This window comes from Hypanus sabinus, chromosome 5 (assembly GCF_030144855.1).
Source record: "Hypanus sabinus isolate sHypSab1 chromosome 5, sHypSab1.hap1, whole genome shotgun sequence".
Classification (NCBI taxonomy): domain Eukaryota; kingdom Metazoa; phylum Chordata; class Chondrichthyes; order Myliobatiformes; family Dasyatidae; genus Hypanus; species Hypanus sabinus.
The window spans coordinates 91,114,960-91,133,261 of NC_082710.1; the positions used below are offsets into that span (position 1 = coordinate 91,114,960).

Sequence of the window (18,302 nt, forward strand, 5' to 3'; positions counted from 1 at the left end):
ACACCAAATGTTCTCACAACCATCTAGTTGGCATCAAGAAGCAAAAGCCATTTCCTGTGAAAACATCTCACTGCTCTCCTGTTGTAATATATCATTCACTGGCAGTAAGAATTATCATTATGTATCTTTGTATCACTGGTTTAAAGAATCAAGGGGTGGCACTGCATGCTGTGTGCCAACAAAATGTTTGGTGCCATAGGTTCAGTGCTTTAAACCATATAGGAAAAAAGATGGCTCTACCCTTAAAGCTACAATGTTTTTCATCTTCCACTGTTGCTTAGATTCTGGAATGGTCTCCAGATTAGAAAGTGACAAACTGTGACCCAGATAGTGGATTAAATATATAGCCACTTTGTCTAATTATCATAGGGGAAATGTGAACATTTGTTGTCAAGGAAAGCTAGCAATGTGATTGGATGGGATAAAGAAAAGTATTTGACATCATTGCCTTTTTTTTAAAGGTTATTATAAAAGAGTAACTAAGTGAACTGGTGTTTTAATTTTCAAAGGTATAATGGAAGTTGCACACAATTAAGGATCTTAAGATTGGTACTATATTGTTTAGATTAAGGATTTATTAATGGACATAACAGAATGGGAATCATTAGATTATTTTTGGGCTGATAAACTAACTTTACATTCTGCTTGGGTTAGGAGACTTGGTGTAATGTATCCAAGTTTGCTGATGGTGAGCTGCATGTGAATTATGGGGTGGACTTAAGAGGTTATTCATAAAGAACAATAAAAATGTAGAATATTTTTAAAGTGAGACTCTTGGTGTTCAGGAGGACCTTTGTATCCTTGTGCCTGACTTGCATAGTCAATAAGTAAAGCAAATTTATTTCAGAGAAATTTTCCTGTAGGGGTAACTTGTTTTTGTAATTATGCAATACTTTGGTGAGATCAGAATATAGTATGCAAAAGTGGAGTGCAATGAATATTAACTAATCTAATTTCTGGAATGAAGGATTTGTTTTCTTAATGAAGCACTGAGTAAAACTAAGGTTTATTTCCTTACTAAAAAGGTGGTGGCTTGTCCTGGGGTTGAATGGCTGTGTATATGAGTGGGTGGGAGGAATGGGAAAGGGTCTCATTTTGCTGGTGTTCTTCTGTGGAACATTGTGGGCATGTAATGTTGATGTTGCAATGTGTGGCAGTACTTGTGGGCTGCCCCTGTGCTGGTTGTTAACAATGGATTTCAATGTAGATTGATAAGTTGAGTTCAGATTCATAGTTATAAAGAACAGCTTGGGAGGAACATGTGACCCTCTTGAAAACTGATGACAGTAGTGTTGTTGATTTACCATCTGTATTTGCGAGACAAAACTTCCTGTGAAATTGATACTAAATTAATGATACAGACATAACAAAATTAATATTAGGCTATTTGCAATTATGGGTATATAATAAATGATGAATATATAGAAAAGTGACTTGATTTTAAGTGGGTGAAAGAAAGTGATTGACTCAGTGTCAGTTTTATTATTACTGACTTATGTGACATGCATCTTGTGCAACAACACTTCGGCATTAATTACAGAATATTACAGAAACAAAGGAGGTAGTGTTCATGGGCTGTTCAGAAATCTGATGGTCGGGAGTGGGGGGGGGTGGGGGAAGAAGCTGTTTTGAATCATTTAATATTGGTCTTGAAGGTCTTGTACTCCTTCTGGATTTTTTTTTTTGAGAAGAGGATTTGTCCTGTGTGGTGGAGATCCTTGGTGATGGATGCAGCTTTCTTGATACACTGCTTCTTGAAGATGCCTTCAATGGTGGGGTGGGTTGTGCCCATGATAGAGCTGGCTGACTTTTGTGATCCTGTGCACTGGAACCTCCAAACTAGGCTGTGATGCTACCAGGCAGAATGCTCCCCATCGTACATCTGGTTTGCCTTTGTCCTTGTTCTGCCATTCAGTAAGATCAAGGGTAGTCTTTTACCTTAGCACCACTGCCCTGCACTAACTTCATACTCACAGATGCCCTTGATATCTTAAAAAATATATACATCTTCGTTTTGAATATAGCCAGTGATTGAGCTACTACTGCCCTCTTGGGTAGAACATTTCAAAGACTCACTACCTACTAATAAGAAAGTTCTCCTTTTCTGTGTCCTGATTTTGCATCCATTTCTTTTGGCATATTGATACCACCAAAGAGAATGTGATTCCCACATCTACCCAGGCAAGCCCTGTAAGAATTTTGTAAGTTTCAAATGTCATCTTTCATTTTTTTAAGTTCTGGAATTATTGATACATTTTGCTTTATCTCTTGTATGACAAATCAGCCTTCCCAGTATCAGCTTGGTGATCTCGTGCTGCACTTTCTTTCTGTCAGAATTATGTCCTTCCTTAGACAGAAAACATATTCCAGTTGTGGATCACCATAGCCATATACAATTGGACCAAAGCATTTTTATATTCAGATTCCCTTCCAATGAAGGCCATTGTGTTGGTGATGGATGCAGCTTTCTTGAAACACTGCTTTTTGAAGATGCCTTCAATCGTGGGGAGGGCTGTGGCCATAATAGGGCTGGCTGAGTCTATCTCTGCCTTCCTACTTGTTTGCTTTAAGAAAAAATTCCAGTAATTTGTGCAGAAGGGGGTCTCGGTCTGAAATGTTGACTGTTTATTTCCTTCCATGGACATTGCCTGGGCCTGCTGAGCTCCCCCAGCTATGTGTGTGTTGTTTGGCTTCCTCTTTGACCCACTTGCTTTTATAGCAAATCAACTGTTCATAGCCAAAGAAGCATTCAAACTGTTGTCAAGTGTTGCCAGTGACTATATTGCATATGAGAAGATTTGGTTTGTCACAAAGACCAGCAGATTTCTCCAGCTGTACCATAGAGGGCATTCTGACTGCACCAGTCTCTGGTATGGAGATGCCAATGCACAGGATCAGAAAAAGAGACTAAGTGCTGTTAAACACAGCTAGCTCAATCGAGTCTCCCCACCATCGAGATCTTCAAAAGGCAATGTTTCAAGAAGGCAACATTGATCATTAAGGACCCTTGACATACAAGACGTGCCCTCTTCTCTGGGGTGGGGAGGTGGGTAGCGAGAGGGCAGAAGAGCCTGAAGACATGCACTCAGTGTTTTAGGAACAGTTGCTTTCTGAAAGATCCAGGAACGCTATCACTATTTTGCTCTCTTGCACTGTTTCCATTTTTATATTTTTCATCACGTTAGGTGTATAATTTTGCATTTAACGTGTTATTGAGTATACTAAATTATAATACGCAAGACTTACTACTCACAGAAGATTAATTCATGACACTAACTCTGACAATGTAGTCTTTATTTACCTCTGAACTCTGGGTCTTGCTTTTGTGATGGTTGCTCTGAAGATGATCTTTTCTGCTTAATCAAGACCCTCGTGGTTCTGAGATAGTTCATTCAGGGGTTGAGTAATTAAGTGGTATCTGCTGCATTTTTCCCTAATCTTAGTCACATTTACAACCATGTCTACTCTATTAATCTTTTATCTACCCCGAATTTGCTTAGTCAGTTGTTTGGTTCCACTTCTTTTCTCCCAATAGTTGATGCTGATGTAAGGTGGGCTTGTTTCTTAATGTTTTGTAGAGTTTTAGCTGCTGGCCACAGCATGAGCACCAATATTTCTCAGTCTCACCATTTTCCCAAGTGGATGACCTCACATATTTCCACTTTATATTTCATTCAGAATACCCTTGGCCATTCAGTTGCACTGTTTATATTTTACTGAAGTCCTTCTGCATGCTTCTCATAGTTCATATCATTGGGGAAACTTGGATAATTTACATTTGATACTCTTATTTGAATCATGGGTGCAGATTGTGAAGTTTGGGGTGACGCCACCAATCATAACTTCCAGCTAGAAATGACCTATTTATTCCAAACCCCTGTTTTTATTCTTTAATTGACCCTAGAGCTGTGTACGCAAATCTCTTGTATAGCTCCTTATGTGAAGGGCTTTTGCAAGATCAAGCACATTAAGTTCAAGTTAATTTCATCTTCATTCAACGTCTCTGTATACATGTGTACCGCCAAATGAAACGCCATTCCTCAGAATTAAGGTGCACACCACAAGTTTCAAAAGTAAACAGTATAACGCTATTGGCGCTTTATGCGTGATAATACTTGTTGTAATTAGTTCATTGTTATTTATTCTGCTTGAAGCCGCTCAAAATATTTCCAAGACTAGTCATGTATTCTCTTTTCATGTGTCCATATTGACTCTGCACAATCCTCCATTTCTAAGAGCCTTCTTACCACTTCCTAAATAGTTGTTGCATATTAGAATAACTTGTCTGAGAAAAAGTTTTTGTCTTCCTCAAATGCTGTGGTTATATTTGCTGCTTTCTAAACTCTGCAAAAGGCTGTTATTTTGCCTAGGGACTTTTCACCTCAAATTATGTTAATTTCTCTAATTGTAACTGTATAATAATGCTCATTTAAATCTAGTGCCATTAAGTTTTCTGTATCTTCAGTGAAATTATTTCTTTACCTTGACCTTGTTTTCCAGTATAACTTTTTCTGTCTCAATCCATAAGGAACCCAAATGAATTCATTTTGTACGTGTCTTACCATTCTGTTCTACTTTTTCCCCATCAATGTGTTAATCCTCTGAGTTCTGAAATCTTCCCAGTCCTTGGGTTTCTGCTCTTATTTCTGGCAGTGTGCATGTGCCTTTTCCTTTAATCTAATACTGTCCTTAGTTTCTTTTGATAGCTGCAGCTGGATCAAATTGTTGATTTCCTTTGTCCTAAACGAGCACTTGTAAACTAATTATTAATTCGTTTAATGCCTGTCATTGCTTTTTGTTTGCATAACTTTTAATGCAGCTTCATGGTCTATTGTACCTCAAGATGTAATTTGCCTTACTCAGAGTTAAGACCTCAGTTTTAAATTAAACAAAATACTTTTAATTCGTATGCAGTGAACTATATTATGATATCATTTCTGTCATCTCTTTTACAGCTTTGAGACATCCAAATACCCTGCACAGGCAATGAAATATGTATAGCTACACTGCAGTGTCCTAAACGATAATGTAATTCTTTTGCCTCATTTTAAAAGAGGAACAAGTTTAAAACCAAAACAATTTCAAACAAAACCTCTATCAAATCTTCCTTCATTCGCCCTTGAGCATAGAAAAATTAGTGGAGTTTTGATTGAGGAATACAATATATGAGTGGTATTGGCAGAGGCTTTTCCACTCAGGTTAGGTGAGACTAGAACTAAGTGTCATGGGTTAAGACTGAAAAGGGAAATGTTTAAGGGGAACATGAGGGGGGGAGCTTCTTCACTGAGTGGTGAGAGTGTGGAACAAGCTGCCAGCAGAAGTGGTGGATATGTGTTTCAACATTTTAAGAGAAATTTGGATAGTTAATGGCTGGGAGGGATATAGAGGGCTATGGTCAGGCTGCAGATTGATGGAACTGGACAGATTAACAGTTTTGGCACAGAATAAATGTGCCGAGAGGACAGTTACTGTGCTGTAGTGTTCTGAGTTTAAACCCTGGAAAACAGATTTTGCCAATTTGCTCGTTAATAACTGCAAAGAACAAAAAGCAGGAAGTAAAATGTTGTAGGCTCACATAAGTTCCCTCCAATCTTAGTAGATCAAAGAGGCCACAAATACACTTATTGAGGGTAACTCATGCATGACTAAGCTGATTGACATTTTGAAGAGATGACTGAAACAGTGGCCAGAATAATGTCAAATGCCTTCTAGAATTTACATCTTTTGATGAGGTTCATCAGTAGATGCTGTTATAAGATCTAAAGAGTTGTGCAATTGAAAGGAAATGGTTGTAAAATTGACTGACCAGGCTTAAGGTAACTGGCAGATCCCCTAAAAGGCAAGGCATGACAGTAGCAATGCAGATGGAGCAGTAAATTAAGGTCTTGGGCAAAACTGTGGCAAATGATTTATTTTTTGTTACTAATATTGTGCTTTAAATATGTTTTTTTTCCAGTTGTGTTACTAAATTACTGTTGGGATCAGCTGTGCTTGTCACTGGTAATTATATCTGAGCATGATAGGAGAATCAGCAGGTGGAATACAGTGTCACGAAGTATCTGGTTATGCACTTTGGTAGAAGGAACAAAAGCATGGACTATTTTTTAAATGGAGCAAGTTCAAAAATCAGAGGTACAAAGGGAGTTTTCATGTAGGATTCCCTGAAGGTTAACTTCCAGGTTGAATTGTTGGTAAGGAAGGCAAATGCAATGTTAGCATTCATTTCGAGAGGACTAGAATATAAAAGCAAGGGTATAATGCTGAGGCTTGTATAAGGCCCTGGTGAGGCCTCACTTGGTGTGTTCTGATCAGTTATAGGCCCTTTAGCTAATAAAGGATGTGCAGACTTTGGAGAGTTCAGAAGAGGTTCACAAAAATGATTCTGAAAAAGAAAGGGTAATTGTGGCTGAAAGGGTTAGCAGGCTGTGGAAGCCAGGTCATTGGTGTATTTAAGGTGGAGGTTGATAGGTTCTTGAATAGTCAGGGTGTGGAAGGTTATGGGGAGAAGGCAGGAGAATGGGGTTCAGCCATGATGAAATGGTGGAGCGGACTTGATGAGCTGAACGGCCAAATTCTGCTCTCGTCTCTTATGGTATTGTAAAAAAACCAAAACTACCAGAAAACTATTCCAAGATGCACAAACTGTCCACTCATTTACTCCTGTAGAATGTCTATGATGAGTCTTGTCAGCCATAAAATTGAAACAGGACTATGTGCAAGTGTGAGCTCATGAGTATTTTTTTAATAAAGTAGATAAATTTATTTTAAAAAGGTCCATTTAAATTGGCAGGAACCAGTGGATAACATACTACAGCCACATTATTTTAGCAAAGTGTAGTTTCTCCAGTGGGGAAAACGGAATGAATAGAACTCAAGATTAAAGACCAAGAGCAAAACTAGGCCATTTGGCCTATCAGGTCTGCTCCGCCATTCAGTCATGGCTCATTTCTTTTCCTTCTCAACCCCATTCTCCTGCCTTTGATGCAAGAATCTATCAGCCTCTGCTTTAAACCTAGTCAGTGGCTTGGCCTCCACAGCCTTGTGTGGCATGAATAACATAGATTCACCATCCTCTAGCTAAATAAATTTCTCCTCATCTCTGTTCTAAAGGAGCATCGTTGTATTCTGAGGCTGCGCTCTCTGTTCCTTGGCTTCCATTATTGAAGGTATCCTCTCCATGTCTACACTATACAGCCTATTCAATATTCAGTAGGTTTCATGATTAACAAGTTGCCACAATTAACATTGTTGCAAACAGATATGTATGAAGTTAAAGTTAATCAGCCACTTAGAGCAATGCAGTCATTGGGTTTGATTGACAAAGGAATTGGTATTGGTTTATTATTGTCATGTGCAATGAAGTACTTTTGTTTTCATGCCATCCAACGAGGCATTCCATATTAATATATATCAAGGGATTAAGGAGGAGAATGTAATTCAGTGTATCATGTTATAATTACAGAGAAAATGCAGTGCATGTAGACAATGCAGGGGCCATAGAGGTAGATTGGGAGATCAGGAGTTCCTCTTGTAGTACATGAGAAGTCCATTCGAGACAGCAAAATGGAAGCTGTCATTGAGCTTAGTGACACATACTCTCAAGTTTCTGCATGCTGTACCTGATCGAAGAGGGTAAAGGCTGATTTATACTTCTGAAATACTTCAGAGGATGCCTGAGATATGTTCTTGACTATGTTGGCTGCTTTCCCAAAACAGCCGCAAGTGTATATGGACCCAATGGAGGAGAAGCTAGATTTTGTGATCATTCATAGCTGCAATTTCTTGTGGTTTTGGGCAGTGCAGTAGCCATAACAAGCCATGATCCATCCAGATACCGCCATGCTTTCTGCGATGCATATTTAATGCTAATTACTAGGTAATGAGCGTGAAACATGCATTGTGGCAACATTATATACTGATTATTGATATTTAAGAACATGCTAACACAATCCCTGTGCAGACTGGCTATATCAATGTATAATACTTTGGGACTCTAAAAGGTAATTGGTATTTTTATTTGGGGAGGGTAGTGGAAAACAAATAAATGTTCAGGTGAGTCTTTAAGTCCTATTTCTATGATATAATTTGTATAAAAACTTTTAGTGCATTTAATCGGTTGATAGATAATGTATCAAGGGAACAATCCTTTACAAGAACTGTTCTGCTTTTCTTTCAGCTGCCTAGTTGTTTCTGTGCTCCAGGTCAGTACCCCCATTCCAATCAGCAGTATCGGCCTATAGCCCCCATCCACTTTAACACTCAACAGAATCAGCCATTGTCTCAAACTACCCCGCAAGCAGGTTGGTTTCTATTTGAGTATGTTTTTTACTTCATATGATTTCTAATGTTTGTAAGCATCTGTCTTGATTTTAATCAGTCAATGCACTTTTTAAGAAAATTAATGTTGCAAAGAGCTGAAAGAAAACTATAACACTCACACTTCAAATATTCCTGCTGTGAAAATAAGTGACACTGAATGATTAGATATGGGATTTCCTGGTGAACTTCAAACTTCTGTCAGTTTCACTTTTTGCATACGTTTGTGGATGTTGAATTTGAACTACTCCCTAGCATTTCTAAGAGTTGTTGAATACGGGGCCGGAGCACTGTCTGAGAGTGGTATGTTTCTCACAGTGAACCGGTCTCTTTTTCAGCTGCTTCTTAAACTACGAGGGAAGTTATCTAGATCAATGGCTTACGATGTAAATATGAACTTTTGTGGACTTAATCTTGAGCAACACGTACAAAATGCTGGAGGAACTCGGCAAGTCAGGCTGCGTCTATGGAGAGGAAGAAGGAGTCAACGTTACAGACCACGACCCTTCAACAAGACTGGAAAGGAAGGGGGAAGAAGCCAGGATCAGTGCGGACAAGGGAAGGAGTACAAGCTTGCAGGCGATAGGTGAAACCAGGTGAGGGGGACAGTGGGTGGCTGGGGAAGGGGTTGAAGAAAGATGCTGGGAGGCGATAGGTGGAAGAGTTAAAGGGCAAAAGAAAGAATGTCAGGTGAAGACTGGGCCATGAGAAGAAGGGAAGGTGGAGGGGCATCTCGGAGGTGATGGTCAGGTGAAGAGAAGAGAAAGGGTGAGAGGAGAGCCAGAATGGAAGGAGAGAACAGGGAAAGGGAGAAATTACCAGAAGTTGGAGAAATAGATGTTCATGCCATCAGGCTGGAGGCTACCCAGACAGAATGGAGTGTTTCTTCTCCAACCTGAGTGTGGCCTAATCGTGACAATAGAGGGGGCCATGAACTGACATATTTGAATGGCTTGTTGAATTCAAATGGGTGGCCAGTGGAAAATCCTGCCTTTTTGTGGCAGATAGTGAAAGTGCTTGACAAAGTAGTCTCCCTGTCTACATCAGGTCTCATCGATGCAGAGGTTGTCATACTGGGAGCACCAGATACAGCAAGTGACCCCAACAGACTCTCAGGTGAAGTGTCATTTCACCTGGAAGGACTTTTTAGGACTTGAAATCGTGAAGGGGCAAATGTAGCACTTGTCCCGCTTACAGGGATAAATGGCGATAAATGTTTGGAGGAAGAAGTGAAGAAGGGAGTCAATTAAATAGTGATCCCTATGGAAAGTCAAGAGTGAGGGAAGGGGGAGGAAAGATGCGCTGAGGGGTAGGGTCACATTGGAGATGGTGGATGTTACTAAGAACAGTATGCTGGATACAGAGGCTTGTGGGGTGGTAGGTAAGTTACAGAAAATGATGAGCTGGTACTGAATATGGGCTTAATCTTACCCCATTTAAATACCAGAATGGGATTGCTGCTCGGTTTCAATGGCTGAAATTCAGTATGAAAGAATATTAGCAAGCTATTTTCATCATCATGATGACAAGTCAAGAATTCTTCATTTTTATTGGTGTTTCTAATTTGGTTCGTTACTGTGTAAATCATAAAATGTGCTAGATTTTTTGCTTAAATTAGGGTGAGAAATTCTTTCACTAAATGGTAAAATATCTAAGATACTAGTAATGTTTCATTTATTTTTGTGACAAATAAGGTGAGTGAAAATATCTAAAAATGGAATTGTGATTGTGGCTGTAAGGAAGGGTTCCAATTCATTAATTTACATCGCCCTACTTTTTTTCTCTTCAGGGGAAATTGATCATAGTTTGCTCTGCAGTACCGAAATAATTGAAGCTATTCACAGTGGTGGTGCAGTCTCCTGCCAGTTTCAGTGAGAATTTTAGATGGTTGCCATGGATAACATCAATCATGTAATTTGGCCATTGAACCTATCTGCTAAAAATAGAACATCCTTCTAAGACAAGTATTTTCTCAGCATGTTGGATGGCAGGTGCTCCAGCAGAAAAGGAAATATTGTGCTGTTTGTTTTAGGATTTTATTGAATATTTAAAATAAAAAACTTAATCCACAATGATTTATGATTTTTTTAAAAAGTCTACAGTATATTTAAAAATAGTTAATATCACATTAATTTAAAACACAGACGTGACAATTTGGTATTTTCATCCTGAATAAAATAATGAAAAGCTTGTCAATTTGAATCTGTAAGTTGACATTAAAAGTACCAAAAATTCTGACAAGTACTGTTTATTGCATATTTTGCATTTTGTAGTTTTGTCAAATCTCTCTGTAATATGGAAAGGAACAGACATGAATAAACACTGGCAGTGATGTGACAAGGAATGATGTCATTTTATAGAACATGAGATGCAGCCCATCATATTCTGCTTCCTTCCTAATTGAACCACATCTTCAACAACATCTATAGATGTGTATGTCTTAATTTGTCATTTGAGAAGTATTTCAGATTTTGTTATTAGTGCTCGCTCTTGTTACCAATTTGGTAACCTTTCGTGTGTGTACAGCTTTTTTTAAAAAAAATGTCCTAACCTATCATTACAATTTTCTATTATGTCTTTAAATTTAAGTCTTCCAATTATTGAATATTCCTTCAGCATGACCCTGCAAAGATCCTTTCATGGTGAACTTTTCTTTGTCATTATCCTGTTACCTATTGGCAACAACATAAGCAGACTAGGGTTCACTTTCTATGTCCACTTTTGAAGCATACAACTTTATCAGGTCACCATCTTTAAACCAAACTGCATTAATAAGAATGGAAATACAATAGTTTAAGTTTTTTTCCACAGAAATGATGGTATAGCTGAAGCCCTTATCTTCAATCCAGCCCAATCTCAATACTTTTTTTTCCTCACAACAGGCTGGCCTACACTAATACACTGAAAAATTTTGCTTTCCTGTTCTGGCCCACTGAGTTTCTGATTCCGTATCTTCTGGTGTTTTGGTGTCATATTCACTTCTTTGGCCTCTTGTTCTCCACATACAGTAAATTCAGCTTTTTAATACTGTGAAGGCTGAAATCTATTCTCCCCAGTACTCCTTATTGACCACACAATTCAAGATCTCCTCTGCTTTAAGTTGTCTTTTTGAATTATTTTATTTTATTTATATCCACCTGCTCATGCTACTTATCTAAAAATACCTGGGCTTATTCATTCAACAAATCAACTCCTTTCTCAATAGCTGATATTGTAGTTCACTCCTGAGATTTTTAAAAATTAAACCTTTTATTATATGCTGTAATTCTTGCTTCATGATGGTAAAGTTCTCCAAAAAATTGAGTTATTTTAATTGGAATGGAACTCAAGTTGTCTGGCCTTTCAAGATTAATTTGAAGCATGATGTTTAACACATTTCATTAAGCGTTTTGCTATTAGAGATGACAGCAACGTTTCTATGCAATATCAGTATCTGAAAACCTGTGAGCAATTAAATAAGATCAGGATTTCTACTTTTCTGCCTCTTCCTTTACAATTGGAGTTGGCCCTACTCAATAGTTCACAATGCCTATTTGTGCATGAGCGTTTGTGAACTAGTAAAATTTAACTTGTGTTACAAATAATAAAATTAACCAGCTATCTCATGGATATTTAATTCACACAAACGCTTTGTCTGGTAAGCACAGCTTGTTGTTGTTATAGCTCTTCTGGATCAAATCATCCACTAAATGTTCTCACTTGAGTTTGTTAATGGATGTTTTAGCCAATGATATGAAATGATACACTGACGCAGCAAAATGTATTGAAAGTTTGTTCTCTTCGTGAACTGTTGTTAATAGTTATGTTCACAAATTAGATTTCTACAGTATTTGTTTACCTGCTATCCAATTTAGATATTCTTAAGTAGAAGAAAACTGAAATAAATGTTACTGTTTTTGCTAGTAGTTCTTATGCTTGGTATTTTTTCAAACTAAGTGAACTTACAGTATTTTGAACATGCTGTATTTTATGGGCACTTTTAAATAAACCATGGAATTTGGAAGTTTCTCTTGGTTAAATGCAGAGCCAGCTGGAGAGTTATCATATTTTATAAATTTGTGTACTTTAAGGTATAAAGTGAAGGTGCCTTTTTTAAAATTGTGTTATTTTATCCTTGGTAATGATCCAAGATACCTCAGGTCTTTCAGATCTTTAGCCAATTACATCTAGCTTTGAGGAGGAATAGAGATTAACTGTAAATTATTTTATTGCAGGTTTTCAATCAGTGATGTCAAGTCAGCAGCAAAGCTATCAAGGATTGGTTAGTGTTCAAGCCCAAACTCAAAATGTTGTGAGTGGTCAACATAGTGGTGTGAGCAATCAGGTGCAAGGCATGATGGTCCAGTATCCTTCAGTGCAGTCCTATCAGGTATGGTCTCTTCAATGGAGGGGATGTTAAGTGTAGAAAGATTATCTTTTATGAATAGTTCTCTCCACTTTTAAAATAGAAGAAAGTTAATGCAGAAGTTCTTTAAATATCAGTTGTGTCATCAAGAAAGTGCTTTTCACACTCCCTACTTACTGTAAATCTCTGTTTGAGTATACATCTTGAAGCCTTTATTTGAAAAATTCAAGGACCATAATGTAGAACAGTCTGGTGGGTGGCTTCAGATTCACAGCAATAATTCCTGCAAGCCACAGACTAGAATCTGAATAACAGTTTCTGAATGCATACTGTACCCCCAAATCCCAAAATTTTTCTGAAGTTAGATTGTTCCAGAAACTAGCAATCAAATAAAAACCGATCTTCTCAGTATTTCAGTAGCAATTCCCTGGAGCCACTGCCGTCCATTAAGGTCCAGAGACTGCAAGTTTTAATTCCACTGTTCAGCTTGAGTTTGGGGACCAGGAAATATTGGATTTTTGATAAAGAGGGGAAAGAAATCTGTTAGCTTCGATCAAGCTGATTTAAATGATATCTAGTTAGCCATTCAATTCCAGAGCAATTAACTGTGGATATAAATGCATTCCTGTTTCACAAATCCTGTAAGTTACCTTACTGAGTTGCTACAGTGTATTTTGTAGACTGTGTGCCTTAGAGGCACAAAACATTGATAGAGAAGAAGATTTTTAAACCTCAGAAAAGGTGCTGATCACGTGAATCAGTTTATCCTTAAAGTATGAACTTCCTTCAATGTCATTTAAAATGCACCAGATCAGATGATATTTCATCCCTCTACTGTTTTTTGCCTTGGCAGTCAAGAGAAATAATCATAATCAATTAGAGCTAGTCCCTTAACTCTTGTTATGAGTTCTGGCAAATACATATTATGGATATTCGCAGCCCCTCATGTTTTGATGCTGGGGAGTTTGGCAGAGGTCTCAGGGAGAGGTGGTTGTGTTTAGACCTTCAGACCATAAGACATAGGAGCAGAATTAGGCCACTCAGCCTATTGAGTTTGCTCTGCCTTTCCATCATAGCTGATTTATTATCCCTCTCAACCCTATTCTCCTGCTTTCCCTCATAACCTACGACACCCTGACTAACCAAGAACCTGTCAACCTTCTCTTTAATTATACTCAGTGCTTTGGTCTCTATAGCCATCTGTGGCAGTGAATTCCACAGATTCTCCACCCTCTGGCTAAAGAATTAATGTTCTAAACATCTGCTCTAAATCAATGTCCCTCTATTCTGAGGCTGTGCCCTCTCTTTCTAGACTCCCTCCGCTATAGGAAACATCCTCTCCACATCCACTTTATTTAAGCCTTTCAATATTTGCCAGGTTTCAATGAGATTTCACACCCCCCCCCCCCCCCACCATTCTTCTAAGCTCCAGGGAGTACAGGCCCAGAGCCATCAACTGCTTCTCATGCATTAACTTTTTCCATTCACAGTCAGTTTTGTGAACCTCCTCTGAACCCTCTCCAATGCTAGCACATCTTTTCTCAGATAAGGGGCCTAAAACTACACAATGCTCTAAGCGTGGTCTGACCATTGCCTGTTTTTTTTTTGTGCCCTGGCAATTTGTGTACCATGATCATTTACTACTTAGTCATCCAGGTCCAGGGGCCATTTGTCTACTATTTTCAAAGCACAGAAATACTTTGAATGATTTATTACTATTGGATAATATGTTTTTAATCTTTGTTGATTATCTGACTAAAGTAGTCTGTTGATGTTAGGATTCAGAAGCTACAAGTTACCTTTTTGTGCTTAAAATTCAGATATCATTGACTGCAGGCTCTCAAGGAATGAGTCAGCAGCCCTATCAACAGACGATTTTAATCCCAAATCAGTCAAGTCAAGGGTCTTTACCTTCTGCAGGAATGCCAGTCTATTACAGAGTTATCCCACCAAGTCAGCAGAATAATATCAGGTCAGTGTTTTGGAAAAAAGTAAACCTGTTCATTTTAACCATGTTAGGAAAAAAAAAGATATTTCATTTGATTCCCGTGTATATCTGACTGCATCGTGTGCTTCATGGTGCAATTTTCTGATCCTAATATTAAAGTGTTTTCAAAAAAACATTATCAATTAAGCATTAATATTTTTTCACATATGCTTGTTTTATTAATGTGCTTTTCGGAGAAGGTGGGCATGTATCCCATTTGGTTCTGACCTGTGTGACCATGTTTGTGTCCAGTGGTTCCTTTAAAAAAGGTTGAGGGGGGAGGACACATGAAATTGAAGCTGCAGCAAGCCGCTTGTCCTTTGCAGTCTGCCTCACCATTTTCTCTCTGGGGGAGGAATGGGATCGCTCTGTAAGCCAGCAGGGATTTAGCGGCCATAAGGAAATGAATGTGAAATCAGTTGTATTTCTAATGTCTACATCTTAAGAAAGAACTTGAGAAATAATCAAGGGCAAAAAGAGGATACGAAATGGCCTTAGCACATAAGATTAAGGGCATTAACTTGTTTTTAGACAAATTGCAGGCAGTGGATTTTGCATGTTTCTACCACTGTTTTATTCAATTCCCTATTACTTTCCCTAGTTGGTTTGTATGTATTCTGTTATCTTAAGATCTTAGTTGGTATATCTTTACTCACAACAATTTTTAATTCAAGGTACCATCTTTTTGAGTGTTTTACATCATTCTTATTGGAATAAAACATAACTTGAGCAGTGCTATAAGTTAACTTCAATGTTAAGAGTCCAGCAAGTGGTGTTTTGTTATAACACTAAGGCTCTAGTGCCTAACACTTACGGGGACCTGGGTTCAGTTCTAATCTTGGGTTCTGTCTGTAACCAAATGGCAAGTCTTTCCTGTGACCTTGTGTGTTTCTGCTGTTACTGTGGTTTGCTACCTTATCCCAAAGATGCAGGTTAATTGACTGGTATAAATTATCCAATAGTGTAGTTAAACTGCATAAATATCAAAGGGGAATTGGCATGCACGTGAAAGAATAAATTGCAAGGCGGCAGGGAAATAAGGGGAGAACATAGGACTTGTTTGATTGAACTACAGGGATCCAGCTTGATCCTAGTGAGCTTTATCAAGTCTCTCTGGTTGAATGTAAAGAGGATCTGGCTTTTCTGACCATCTTACTTTTCTCAAATAGTAAGTCTTTATTTCTTTACAAAGTTCATCAGCAGGTTATCTGCAGGCTCCCGGAGCAGACCAGATACAGTTCCCCCGGCCATCTTCCCCATGTAGTTCTCAGCTACAAAGCCAGCAATGTGCAGGTAAGCAGATGACTTTTCTCTGTGTCACAGATCACCTGCCTGCTTGCACTGCTTACCCTATCCAGCCTTCTCATTCTAACTTTTGTCCACTTCTTTCCATTCCAAGGAAGGGTCTTGGCTTGAAGCGTCGACTGTTTATTCCCTCTATATATGATGCTTGAGCTGCTGAGTTTCTCCAACATTTTCTGTGCATTGTTCAAGATTTCCAGCACCTCTTGTGTGCAGATGAATTGTTCCTTAGTTTAAGCTACTGTGTTAAATTCAATAAAACTAAAGAAATCCATATTAGTTTAAGAATGGGATTGATTTAATTGAGCTATAGGGATCCAGTGTGGTCTCATTAGGCTCAATCAGGTCCCTCTGAATCACGGTAAGCATTACTTTAGATCAGTTACAGATATGAACGGGGAAATGGCAGATGGGGTTTAACCCGGCTATATGTGAAGCGTTGTATCTTGGTAGGTCAAATGTAAGGAGATAGTGCACGTAATAGTATTGATGAACAGGGGGATCTTGTGGTCCAGGTTCATACCTCCCTGAAAGTGACTACACAGGTTAATAGGGTGGTATATGGCATATTTGCCTTTATTAGTTGGGTCACTGAGCTCAAAAGTCAGGATGTTGCAGCTTTATAAAACTCTAGCTAGGCTGCATATGAAGTATTACATACAGGTCTGGTGAGCCCGTTATTAGGAGGATGTCAGTGCTTTGGAGAGGGTGCAGAAGAGGTTTACCAGGATGCTGCCTGAATTAGAGATCATGATTTATAATAAAAAAATAATAAGCACTTTATTGATCCTGAGTGGGAAATTATTTGTTACAGCAGCAACATTTAAAAACACACTTTGATGTTGTTCAGTCGTTGAGTTGAGTCCGACTCTTAGTGACCTCAGGGACCATAGAGTCCATAAAGTTTTCATGGCAAGACACGGAAGTCGATTGCCAGGCCTTTCTTCCGTGCAGATACTGCTGCTGCCCAGGATGGGACCTAGCTGGATTTGAACTCGGGACCATCTGCTTTGAAGTCCAGTGCTGATGTCCCTACACCACCAGCTGGCCAGAAAAAAATAGCTATGTTATATATTATCTAATAATAAAGTACAGAATAATATAAGCAGTAATTTACCAATGTACAATACTGTGCAATAATGTACAAAATAATAAAACAGACTATTGTACTATGATGTGTGTTCTCCTGTTGCGCAGAGATGAACTGTTTTATCTGCTTATTGCATTTGGTGGGAAAGATTTTCTGTAGTAATCCTTGTGACAGCGGTGCTTTCTTTCTTTCTTTTTCAATCTTTTTATTAAATTTCATATACAAAAAAAAACATAACATAATATTGAATAGGTTATAATTGCACTAGACTTGAAGTTGAATTAGTAATAAGATAACAATATCTTATTAAAATATCAGCAAAAAGAATAGTACATTAATCAATCAAACCTATATTAATTATACATGAAAAAGAGTAAGAATAATCATCAAAAGAAAAAAAATTTAAAAATACAAGAAAAAAATATATATATTGAAAAAAAAATAAACCTAGACTAAACTAACATGGGCAATAATAACAGTTTATGTGCATATAATAGTGTCAAAAACTCCGGAACTCCATACCAGAACAAGAATAAAAAGAGAAAAGGTCTGGAAGAGGCCAAATTAATTCATATGAAAGTGTCGAATGAACGGTCCCCAAGTTTCTTCAAATTTAATCGATGAGTCAAAAATAGTGCTTCTAATTTTTTCTAAGCTCAGATAAGAAATAGTTTGAGAGAACCACTGAAACGTGGTAGGAGGATTTACTTCTTTCCAATTTTGGAATATAGACCTTCTGGCCATTAATGTTGCAAAGGCGATCATTCATCTAATTGAAGGGGAAAACCGATTACCATCCTCATTTGGTATACCAAAAATTGCAGTAATAAAATGAGGTTGTAAATCAATATTCCAAATTGAGGAAGTGGTAGCAAATATGTCCTTCCAATAGTTATGCAAGGTGGGACATGACCAAAACATGTGGGTCAATGAGGCCACATCTGAATGACATCTGTCACATTGAGGGTTAATATGAGAATAGAATCGAGCAAGCTTATCTTTAGACATATGAGCTCTATGTACAACCTTAAATTCTATTAAAGCATGTTTAGCACATATAGAAGAATTAACCATTTGTAAAATTTTTTCCCATTTTTCTGTTGATATACTATATTGAAGTTCTTTTTCCCATTCTTGTTTAATTCTACCTGATATTTCTGGTTGTATCTTCATAATCATATTATAAATAAGAGCCACTAATCCCTTCTGACAAGGATTCAAGGTAAAAATCATATCTGAAAAATCTATCAAAGTTGAATTGG

The 18,302-nt window shown here is 37.9% G+C and overlaps 1 protein-coding gene across 15 annotated transcripts in view; it reads left to right on the forward strand.

Moving 5' to 3' along the window:
• The window catches only part of LOC132394280 (R3H domain-containing protein 1-like), a 153,393-nt gene that overhangs the window by 100,401 nt on the left and 34,690 nt on the right, over positions 1-18,302 (forward strand). For all 15 annotated transcript variants that reach the window (XM_059970214.1, XM_059970217.1, XM_059970213.1 and 12 more), the window contains 4 exons: positions 8,177-8,300; positions 12,531-12,685; positions 14,482-14,633; positions 15,841-15,941. In XM_059970214.1, coding sequence (XP_059826197.1) covers positions 8,177-8,300; positions 12,531-12,685; positions 14,482-14,633; positions 15,841-15,941 — 532 coding nt within the window. The remainder of the gene's footprint in view (positions 1-8,176; positions 8,301-12,530; positions 12,686-14,481; positions 14,634-15,840; positions 15,942-18,302) is intronic.